Source organism: Neltuma alba, unplaced genomic scaffold (genome assembly GCF_004799145.2).
Source record: "Neltuma alba isolate B1F8T4 unplaced genomic scaffold, ASM479914v2 tig00002420_pilon, whole genome shotgun sequence".
Classification (NCBI taxonomy): domain Eukaryota; kingdom Viridiplantae; phylum Streptophyta; class Magnoliopsida; order Fabales; family Fabaceae; genus Neltuma; species Neltuma alba.
Genome location: NW_021632854.1, coordinates 400,227 through 412,232, shown reverse-complemented (window position 1 = coordinate 412,232; position 12,006 = coordinate 400,227). Strand labels below are relative to the sequence as shown.

The following is a 12,006-nucleotide window of genomic DNA, read 5'->3' as shown; positions in this document are numbered from 1 at the left end:
GGGAGGGGAGGGAGGAGGAAGGGAGGGGAGGGATTTTAATGATCTCCTGTTTGGATTGATTGGAGGGGAGGGGAGGGAGCAATTTTAATAATACCTTATTTTGTTCTAATAAAAAATTGACTATTTTAACCTCATAAAATTTAAATGAATTTTCTCACTTTTTATTTTGTTAAGATATAACTATATATATAATACAATTCACCAATTTTGATTTACAAGACATAGTCACACACTCATAGAATATCAAGATAAAAAGTCACGAGTGATAGATTTCAATCAAAAAAAAGACCTTGGAGGTGAAAGAAAATACCAACAACCTCTTGGAATTAGAAGAGGAGAAAAAAAAAGTTCTAATTTTGGAGACAATTATCTTAATAACCTCTTGTTAAATGCCCAAAAAAACTCTCTTATGTAGAAATGTTTACGACTAATTAGAGGTTAACAAATTAAAAGGGTATATAAGGAATTAAAATATTATCTCTCATCTCCCCTCCAAAAAACCCCACTTTTGGAGGGAAGGTTAGAAGGGAAGAGGAGGGGAGAAGAATCCCTCCCCTCTTTAAAAAACATTTTAACCAAACGAGGGGAGGGGAGGGGCTCCCCTCCCCTCCTAAAAAATTACACCAGCCAAACGAGGGGAGGGGAGCAAACTCCCCTCCCCTCCCCTCCAAAAATCCCGTACCAAACATAGCGTTAAAGGCGAAAAAAACTAACTGCAGGTTACAATTCAAGGAAAATAAGGGTTAAAATTAATTACAACTTTTTTCCGAACATTCTAAGTACAATTTACTTGTAATAATTCGTGTACAACTGAAGAGATTTCTCATCGGCAAGCACGTCATAAAGCACAAAGTGTATTGAACATAAGTTGCTTGAGTATACAACAATCTCTCTTCTTACTTACAAACAAGAGTTCAATGAAAAGACTAAACGCCCCTAACATAAAATAGTACCTTTTACAAGGGTTTGTCTTTATAGAAGCAACTCTGAAATCAGCTTCACTTCTGTACAGATATGAACTCCAATTTTAATTTACAAATAGTAATTAGACTTCCAAGTCAACCTGAAGAAAAGCAAGCAGGCAAGCCACTAACGGTAACAAAGATGCAACTTTCAAACAGTTAATCTCCACGTAAAAATAACTTATCCGCAGTTTCATAGTGATGATAAGATGTGTTACCTTTTCATCTTTTGCCGCCAGAATGAAGCAAAATAATATTTGGATTTTTTTTTTTTTTCAGCAGAGACTAGACAATATCACGGACCAGTTAGTATTCTTCCTATGCCCTGTGGCTGCGGGCACCGATAAGTGGTATGGTTCAAAGATGAGGGCTCTCTAGAAGAACCAAATGGATTTGAGCCATTATTTAAAACACCAAAGTATGCCGGAGCTGGGGCATTATGAACAAACTTGAAATTGGAACTGTTGCTATGAGTTTGATCATTCCCAAATTCAGACAGCAGCATTTGTCCTTGTCCCTTCAATTTATTTTCAGCAGCCGAGCTGATACCCATCCCAAGGTCGAGGCTAATGGTATCGCTTTCTTCTGATCTTATTCGGGTCTGTCCAACTGGAGCTGCTGGTCCTGCTGTGTCATGGCTGCTACTCCTTGCAGTAGGTACATCATGATTGTGCTTACCCTCATATGTGGTTATTACTGCTTTGGGATCATGAGAAGCCCTCTCCACATGTTTCCTAACAGGGCAACCGGCATTGGTGCATTTGTAGTAACTCCTGCAAGATGAGCGAGCATAGTGAGAAACAGAGAAACATGAGAAGATGCAGCTGGACTCACTTCTATTGTTAGCCTGTAAACTTAGGTCCAGGGACATATATTTGATTTCCAGTTCATGCTTTTGAGCCATTTCCAGAACACCAAAAATGCAATTATTATAGCAGTAAAAACTCAGTAAAACCAACGGCACTCCCTAGCTAAGTGTTGACTTACTAAAGATTGACATCGTAGAAAGCCACAATGCTTGTCTTGGACAAATAAAAATAACTATTTTGCTGGAAAATATGTACATATACAACTTCACAACTATAAATGTAATACTAATACACCATAAAAATGAAACTAAGAAAAAAGGGGGGTAGGTTGTAAAGCCTGAGCAAAAATTAAACTTTATATGAGAAATTAAAAGAGTCCCCTAATACATGGATAATATCACTGCAAGAAAGAGATAGCACAGTGCTTGTATGATCCTTGATAGCTTGCAAACTGAAACCTCACTTCAATTGTTGTCTAGACAGTAAGCAAAAGACCAAAACAGCTCAATAATGAAAGTGAAAAATCTCTAGATGATGAACATATTTTAAATTTTACAACTAAGTTGATCAGTATGGATTAGTTTCCTTGTCATACATGTGAGAACATACCTAGGGTTGGGATTGCCTCTCACCACCTTCTGCCCATACTTTCGCCAGCGATACCCATCATCCAATATGTCAACTTCGCTTAGAGTTTGTACAACAACCCTTGGTTCTCGAATAGGCTTAACTATAGGAGTGATGTCAGCATTTCCATTCTCCATCTTCCTGCATATAAAAAAGGCCCAATGGTCGGCAAGTAAACATGGGTGAAACCATGAAAGCTGAGAGCTTGGGCCAAAATTTTTCACACCTTCGCTTTGAGAAGGGGTCGTCATCATCAACTTCATCATTGATCCTATTGGAAGCTAGTCCTGCACCCTCCCGACCATCATCACTTGCTGCTACAACAGACAACTCTGGATTACTGTTGGGCTCAGTAGTGTGAGACACTTGACCATACATATTGACTGTTTTAGATACAATGGAAAAATTAGGATAAAGGAAAAGCCAGCTAATACACTTTGGAAGAAGCAATAACAGTTGGAACTAATGCAAAGGATTTGATTGGTTACCATCTTGGCCAGACAAAGATGAAGGCTTCTCAAATCTCTCCTCATGCATAGACATAATAGTGCCAGAAGAGTATCGGCGACTTGGTTGAGGTTTAGGATGATCATGGGATCCCTTGTAAATTATCTCAGTGATCTGCCCATCATGAGAACGTTCGAACAGCTTTTTGACCTCACAGTTAGGATGTGTACATTTGTAATAGCAGCGTGGAAATTCACTCCCTTTAACATGCTTCTGCCCATATTTTCGCCAATTATACCCATCATCAGATGTTCTCTCAGCAACTGAGATACCACTATCTTTCACTTCGACTTGTGAAGCTTGAAGCCCATTAGCTACATTGCCTCTGGGGTTAGACCCATCCATATCGGCTTGAACAAGAGCAGTAGCATCAGAACAAACCATTTGGACAGGTGATGATAAACTTAATTCATTTGACGGCATTGCCATCTCACTTTTCACTAATGGTGATGAAGCAGAAGATTGAGCTTGGCTTGAACCTTGTGTTTGCATAGATGGTTCGTTTACATGGCTGTTGAAATCTGTGAGAGCCTGACATTTAGTGAATGAAATTGAGTAAGCACAAATAATCTTGACAAAACAATAAGAAATTGTAACATGAAATATGATAACCAAACTTGTTTCCAGCTAAGCTTCAGACAAAGGAGCTAGAAAACCATAACATCAAAGGGAATGATCTGGTGAAATATGATAGTGTCGTCTATAGTTAGATATTTAATTAGACTTCACATCCCGTTAAATTTAGTACGCATATTAAAGCACAGAAGAAACCCTAGTCCATATATCCAACAGATTAAACAAGATATGTTCATCACCGTATTATTAAGATCAACAAATATTCCATTACCATATTCGATCTATTGGTTGAGTTAAACTCAAAGAAGCTAGATATTTTGTCATCAACAGTATTGGTTTTGAAGCGTACAGTGGTTACAGGATATGTGGCAGGACAAACAGATTCTTGAACAGACAGAGGTTTAGTAAGAGACCCAGTAGTTGGTGAAGGCTCCACCTGCAGATTAAGAAAATAAGTAGAAGTTACAGTCCTTAAAGGGCAGCAATTGCTTAGTTTAATAGAACACACAACATGCAGGGAAAGCACATTTAGTTTCATGGAAAATAAAATGAAACGGGAGGGGGTCATGTTTAATAAAAGAAATGGCCAGTCTCTCAATACCAGCAAATCGTTAGGCTCCAAACATCAATAAAGGAATCAGCAAAACCAGTGGTAACCTCAAAAATATTATGCATATATGCCCTCCTGGGAATACCCCACAAACTTCCTGTATTTTTATCCAAAGTGAAAAGGGAAAGGAGAGAACATGTATAAATGTCTGAGATAAGCACACTAACGAGCAGATTTATAAGCCAGTTAAGGCTCACAATGTTTGAGCAAAGGAAAATTTATTTTTCTTCTCTCAACACGTTGGATGTCCATAGGACTAGATAAACATAAGACATGTGGTGGGGTGGTTATATAAATACAACTGTGAAAAACCACTCATAGACGAATCTCGCATAGAATTCTGCACAAATTAAGGCCACCTCGACGATTAACATCTAGATAATTATGTCCTTCCAAAATAAATAAAAAAAACTTGACCCACAATCTTTCTGACATTCCTTATACTATTCTCAGGGCACACTTAAAAAAATCAAGCCACTAATCCTTAAATGCATTTATTCTTTTATTCCAAACACAGATGGAAGATTGATTTTCAGTATAGCCTACTACACCGTAAACAACAGCTAACAGACGAAAAGAGGAAGCACCAACAAAAAGGGAAGATTCATTATGTGAAAAAACAACACTGACATTAAAAAAGAATGTTGAGCGATCCTTAGAGCAAGTCATATTCCAACGAATACTATATCGGGGATAGGGCATAAAGCAGCCAACACATAATTCTGCGAGAGAGCAGGCATCAGAATCCACCGGTCCCAACACAAGCAAGCACCAATATATAAAATCAATTAATTGAAAGGCCAATGAAGAAAAAGCCAACTCAAAGAAACAATGGCCACGAGAAGAAACAAGCAAATACGGTGCACTAAAAAGAACATCGAATTTTTCATTAAAGAAGGAGCATCTTAGCTCATCAGCATTTAAATCACGTCACAGAAGTAATCAATTATTCCTTCCACAGTATCATCCTAGAGGTGAAAAGCTTGCGAGGGAACAATTAGAGCCCAGCAAAGCAAGTCATGGACCTAGATACGCTCTGTTTGGCCCCAGCCTATAAGCAGGAAAATTGCCGTGAAAATAACAGATTCTCCAAATGTCACTCATTATGTAATAACAGTATAACAGGCTTTTATTTCTCTAGAGTCAACTTATTAACAGTATAACACTATCCTTTACCTCATTGAGCTGGATAAACACATTACACTAACGACTTTACTTTCCCGTTATTATTCTCAGTAGCCAAACAGAGCTAAAAAAAATCTTCAGTCTGTCCCACGCACGCACTACATTATCAAGCCAAAGGGGGAGAACCACAAAAGAAACCTAAAAGAAAGAAACCAGAGCTAACCTTGACGTTGGAGAGAAGCACGGGGGAGTCAAGAAACGACGAGGGACTAAGGCCAGGCGGAATCGTGATACAGGGCGACCTGGAGATCGGAAGACTAGCAGGAGACATGAGCTTGTACCTTGCACCTCGGGAAACGACGAATTGAGTCGGATCGGAGGAAGAGACCTGGCGGAGCCGGAGCTCCGAAGCTGAGCGAGCCTCGGCGGAGTTGATAGCGGCGTCCATTGGTGAGAGCGAGGGCGGGCGAGAGGAGTCAAAGAGGAAGGAGGAGATGGAAGGGCAAAAGGGTCATTTCACGGATAGTGTGTGAGAGAGAGTGTTTTCCCTTCTGCTCTGTGTTGTCAGGAAGAGGAGGGAAGGAGACGGCGAGAGAGAGAGAGAGAGAGAGAGACTCAGTTGACTTGTAAGTTTGGATCTCTTCTTGGGTTTGTGTGATGGCTTGTCTGAGTTCTCCTCCCATTTTAAACGTTCCCTCCTCACTTCTTTTTTACCTCCTTCAACCTCAACCTCAACCTCAACCTCAACCAAACCTACCCCCAAAAAAACATCATTAATTATTAATTATTACTTTTTTACTGTAAATTAGGCTTGGCACAGTGTGAATCTCAATAAAATTATTAAAAAAAAAATTTAAAAAAACAAAGAAGCAGGCAAAACTTATTTGCTCAGCATAACCTTATATCATAGTGATATGAATACTTCTCTTACAAATAAAAAATTACGAGTTTGGTCTCCTCTGTAATCCCCAATCACTAGTATCTGTCTCCTCTTTTTGTAAAGAAAAAAGAAAAAAAGTATTGCAAAAAAAACCTTTAAATTTATTGACACTATACCTTCTTATTGAAAAAGAGAAACTATAGGTTTTCTGGTTAAAGTATAGGTATTCTCTTATTAGAAACAATCATATTCGAGACACTAAATGTAGACACCTCTTTTAGCGGGGATTTGAACATTGGTTCACCACGTTATGAGGAACTAACCATTTTTGCTGGACCTAACCCCGCTGATAAAGAAAAACTATAGGTTTAAATATGCATTTAAGTGTGTATTTTTTTAACCAGTATAAAATGTATTATTATTGTAATAATTTTTACTTTTCACACATAATATTCTATATATGTGTGTGATATTTTTTCCAACAAATTTATAGACGTATAGATATCTTTTTGATCTCATATATTTTGTATAATATTTTTATTTTTTTTAAATTAGCTGCATTATTTGTAAGAAGGAGCCAACGGCTTATGCATTGGATTGGTTATGACACCATGGGAATCATAGCTAACTAGTGAATAAAGTGTTTTTTTCTTTAATGATTTTTATATGCAAACTAATGATGATAATTAGATCACATAATCTAATAAATTTGTAAAAATTAATTAACCAGAAAGATTTATCATGCCATTTCATTCTAAATGTCATTTTCATTCCAAGTCTAAAAATTTTAGACACGCAAGACCCAAGAGATTATTATAACAACTCAGAAACGTCCAACTTGAGTGGGACCACTCAATCCTTTCAAAAAAACTTTAAAAATAATTAAAAACTAATATTTAAAGGATTTCTTATCTGAAAAAAGCAAAAAGTGAGGATTGTGAGGATTTAACTTTTAGACTTTAAGCCAGGGAGGCTAATGATTGTGTCAAGGCATTATTTACTATTGGACAAGGATTGTGTAACAAAAATGTTTCTATTAATTTCTTTTCCTTTCCTCACTCTATTTTTTAATTAAAAAATAATTAATTATATGATAATGGCACTTTATTAGCAAGGTAAGATTTGATAGTGAAAAGCAGTGGGAAGTACCAACTCAATGTTACTCTTTACCACACAAAATCACAAAGGGTGAGTGATTGGTGCAAAACTGCAAATCCTTTTCCTTTGAGTCTGAAAGCCCAATTTAAACCAAATTTGGTTCCACAAAGGACTACATTCACATAATTTATATGACTGTCTATATCAACCAATATCACCTAAGCTATTAAAATTTTTCTTAAAAAAATTCATGTGTTCCTAAATATAAATGCTAGATAATTAAATTGAAGAGATTGAAAAATTAGTTATATTAGTTATTTATAATAAATATATTTTTTTATCCTATTTATAGGATGGAGAGTGAAATAGAGAGAAAAAATTTTTAATGGATAGTTTTGCCTTTTATTTATTATTATATTGACTTTGTTCTTATGAGTTATCATGTATATTAAATATAGATAAAGTTAAAAATTTGTTAAATCTTAAGATAAAGTTAATAAAATTTAAAATTTTTCTGGGTTTGAAACATGTTAAAAGTGACTTGTAAATAAAAATAGAAGAGTCTATTAATTTTTTAAAAAGCATATATAATCATTTGTATTGGAGACTGTCCATGATAGTAATTCTTTTATCAAGTGCACTTAATATGGATAATCTAGAGAAAAAAAATTATAAATTGAGGAGACAACATAAATTGAGATTTTACATTTAAAACCAAAACAAATCCATACACTAACTCCTATATTTAACACAGGAAGAATTTTTCTTTGATTCTTTTTCCCATCTTTTGTTAATTAAATCTAATAGGTTTAGTCTCTTTGTCGGCAATTCCCTGTGTGATTTGTGGATTCAAGTCTCCTGAAGTTCTCAGTTCTAAGATGTCTAGGTTAATTGCATAGAAGTGAACAACGAGAGGTAAGTTTGATTGGGAAATTAATTATTCATAAGCTTTGAAACCTAATCAATTATCTCTATAACCTTTGAGTTAACATACAAACTCTAAACTTTAGTTGGAATTAACTTCAATTTTTTTTTTCCTCATCTTACTTATTGGCATTAAATTGGGATGAAAGATCCCATGCAATAAGATCATAAGGCCTATTTATTTAATTTCGCCTATAATTTATTTGTTTTATTTCAATTCAATTTCAGACCCTTCTTTTTGTAAGAGTTTAGTGCTTATGTTCCTTAATCATATTCTAAAATTCTAGTTTTGTATATTAAGAAAGTTGCTGTTGTAAAATCTAACCTAATTGAATTCAAATTAATCAAAACTCAATATGACTGCCAAAAATCCACGAGCATTAAAAAAATGTATCACTTTTTTGTTTCCCCATTTTAAAGCCATGCATGCGTACATTCGTAGATAAATGTGTTTATATATATATATATATATATATTTATATAATATCAACGAGTGATAATCTAATTGTGACTTCGGACGCAAACAAGAAGTTTAATTAGATTTAAACAGGGGAATTTTTGACTCAATTATTGGTGATCCAAAATCTGATGTCCCTTCAACTTTTAGTCACTATAATAAAGAGGATGTGGTCAATTTTAATGGACGATGCTGTAGAGATCTTGAAGACAAAATAGCATTTTGATGAAAAATGATTTAATTTAAAGTAGGCAGAATTATATTCACATTTTTTAATATTTTTTATTCAATTATTTTAATTCATGGCAACAATTATTTTTATTTCTACACTTTCATGGAAATAATAATTAGGTATGGAAAAAGGAAAGCAAACCAAAATTTGAGCATTGAACGGCTAGCCATGCATTCAGAAGATTAAAAAAGATTTGGTTGGTTTTAATTTTTTTTTTCCAAATTTTTTTAGATGGAACTATCTCTATCCACCTAAATGAAATGAATTGTATAATAGAAGGTGTCACATCCATTAGAAGTGCATATGATAAATGTCTATCCAAACTCAAACATCAACTCTCTTTCTCTCTCTGAATGAGTTTTCATTTGAAAGATATTTCTTGAAAGCATGAATCATTCGTCACTCCCACTTGATTGAACCCATGTTCTGGGGTTCGATGCATACGGTCCTGCATTTATAATATATTATTTAAACTATTTATATATATGTGTGCGCGCTGAATATGAAGACAATTCTGTTTAAAGAAATATCGGATACTAAATATTGGGTATTTTTTTGAATTCAAACTTTCATTTGTCATTAAACTTAACTTTAGTTATTTTTTATATAATGTATGTTTAGATATACAAAATATGAGGCAAAATTTGGTCTTTTGATTAAAAATTTGACAAGGATGAAATTGAGATAATCCCAAGTGTCGCCTACTCGAGTTTGAAATTTTTGTGGTGTACAACTTATACCATTGAAAAAATGTACGATTAATATAATCTTTAATTCCTCAAGTTTGTCCTAATTTTGATTTTAATCTTTTAAATTTCAAATCATAGATTTTGGTCCCTCTAAGAACAAAATTGTTCAAGTTTTTATTGGATTATAGGGACAAATATTTTAAATAAAAAGAAATTTGAGGGATCAAAACCTATTATTTAAAATTTGAGAGACCAAAACTAAAATGAGGACAAACTTGAAGGATCAAAGTTTGTATTAATCCAAAAATGTATATGATAAAAAGTGATATTACACAAAACTCACGTTCTTTTTCTTCTTACCTCTCCTACGTATTTTCTACTGTAAACAATTTAAACGTCTCTCTCTGTAATTTTAATGGGTTCTATTTCGATTCATTCGGACTTTCATTAGAAAAGTCACCAAAAGAATTTGATTCAAATTAAGTGTCAATATCAATCTCATAATAATAATAATTTTGAATGACTTTAACCCTACAACTCCTTGTGTAGTTGTATTAAGAAGCGGAGAAAGCAATAATATATAACTATTTTTCTCTTCTGGAATGCAAATTGGGATAGACGAAAATCACTTTTTACGGATACTTTAAACAATTTTTTAAAAGTAGTATTTCCTAATATACTACAAGCGCATCTCCAACTAAACAATAAAAAATTTCTTTGATGATTCTTACTTTTCACAGGAAATTATAAAACAAGATAAAAAAAAATAAACTAAAGCTGACAGAAACAATAAATTATAATTATAATAATAATAATAACTTCAATAGCTCTCAAAATATTTGATTAAAATTTCCACAAATTTATGGTTTTGATCAAAGAAACGTCCTAGCTATAACACTTTAAATTGGTGTGTTATTCCTTCTTGGTGATTGAATCCAGAGCATTAACAAGTCACAAGCACAAAAGGAAGAAAGCTGGGCAGTCATGAACGGCCTATTTTCAAGGAACGCACTGAGAATACGTCTCAACCATTAGAGGAATAAAAATTTCCATACACTGAGAAAACGAGGTCTCTTACATGTTACATTACTCTCAACTATCAATACAAAAAAGAGGAACTTCTTTTGGAAAGGTGGGATGAATATTCTTGTACAAAACATCATCAAATAATAATACAGACACATCTTTTCCGCAGGTAAAAGATCAATTCAAAGGTACCACAGTTTAAAATTTCTCCAATACATCTTTTTTTTACCTTACTCCTACCTTTCCCAGACAGAGTCTAAGAACTTCTAAATGTAAAACAAATTCGAAAGAGAAATAAAAGCTCTATAGCTAATAGCTTGCTCCTGTTAGGGATGAAGAAACTAGAGCTGCGGCACAGAGACTTAAATGCAGAAATTCCAGGAATGGTCATGTATTCAGCAGTCAAAAAAAATCTACTCATTCTCATGTGGAGGGAAGTAGACACCAGGCATTTATTTACAACAAAGGGAATAAGTCCAGTTGGCAAAGAGAAATAAGACTTCTTATGAACATGAAAACTAATTCATATAGGGAACACTTCAAGAGCACGTCTGGTGCAAAATAGAACTGAGAAAAGGAACAGGAATGGGAAAGCTTTTTCCCATAAACATCAGAAACTTTCTTTCTAAGGTCATTTTGCCATTGTTCAAACGCAGCCTTAAGGTAAAATCTTGAATATGCAAGGCTGAGGCTGATGCAAGATGCAAATAAATGCCTTCAAAAATTGCCTAGGAGTTTTTATTCTCAGGCACAGAACAAAAACTCCCTTGACTACTGACACACGCGCACGCGCATGCACACTAATGTTTTCTTGAGCTTATTCTCCTAATTATCAACCTGAGAGGGAGAGGGAGGTTATCTTAATTGTCAATTATTGAGTGTTCTTAGTGTTCTTAGTTTGACCTCCTGTGAGTAATTGATATACAATCCACAATTACTCACACAGCTTGAGATTTAGCTTCGATTCAAAATCAAGGAGGCCAACCTGAGGAATGATAGATGGTACCCAAACATGCTACAATTTGGGCTTCTTTCACCTTTCTGCAAGAATGAGACATCAACATCTATGTAAATACGCATAGGCATTACCAAAAGCCATTAGTGATCACCATCATTTCAGGTCCATCTACATAAGCTAGAAGTTACTCAACGTGCATTAGGTCTCACAGTCTCTGAGAAGGAACGAATTAAAATTTTCTCTTGTCTACTCAATTTATAAGTAGACTGAGGCAAAAATCCGTTGCCCTTCACAGCCAAACCTACAAGCCCATTCAATGCAGGCATGCCAAATGTCAAATTTAAAGAGAACAACATATTGCAAACCAAAAAGGAAACTAAGAGATTGACTTCGCACTTTCAAGACAACCTCAGATGGGTCCATTGGGTCCCCCAGGAGGCCGGTGGGGATTAGAGAGCGCCCAATCCTGCTTTTAGGAGGGATTTCAGATGAAAAAGGAGGGTGGGAAAAGATTAATGTTGAAGAT

At 34.8% G+C, this 12,006-nt stretch overlaps 1 protein-coding gene across 6 annotated transcripts; it reads right to left on the bottom strand.

The window, feature by feature from the left end:
• Window positions 1–732: 732 nt before the first annotated feature.
• On the bottom strand, window positions 733–5,804 carry LOC114726602 (probable WRKY transcription factor 20). 6 transcript variants are annotated; one of them, XM_028913277.1, is made up of 7 exons: window positions 4,083–4,640; window positions 3,831–3,917; window positions 2,887–3,436; window positions 2,625–2,781; window positions 2,381–2,539; window positions 1,181–1,735; window positions 733–1,063 (listed from the first exon to the last, which is right to left on the bottom strand). In XM_028913277.1, the coding sequence occupies exons 3-6, from the start codon at window positions 3,395–3,397 to the stop codon at window positions 1,258–1,260; spliced, it is 1,305 nt and encodes a 434-aa protein (XP_028769110.1). In that variant the 5' UTR covers window positions 3,398–3,436; window positions 3,831–3,917; window positions 4,083–4,640; the 3' UTR covers window positions 733–1,063; window positions 1,181–1,257. The 6 variants fall into 6 exon arrangements, with proteins under 6 accessions (XP_028769110.1, XP_028769085.1, XP_028769070.1 ...); XM_028913252.1 differs by lacking the exon at window positions 4,083–4,640 and adding an exon at window positions 5,440–5,804 and having other exon boundaries at window positions 734–1,063; window positions 2,625–2,712; window positions 3,753–3,917; XM_028913237.1 differs by lacking the exon at window positions 4,083–4,640 and adding an exon at window positions 5,440–5,801 and having other exon boundaries at window positions 734–1,063; window positions 3,753–3,917.
• Window positions 5,805–12,006: the final 6,202 nt, after the last annotated feature.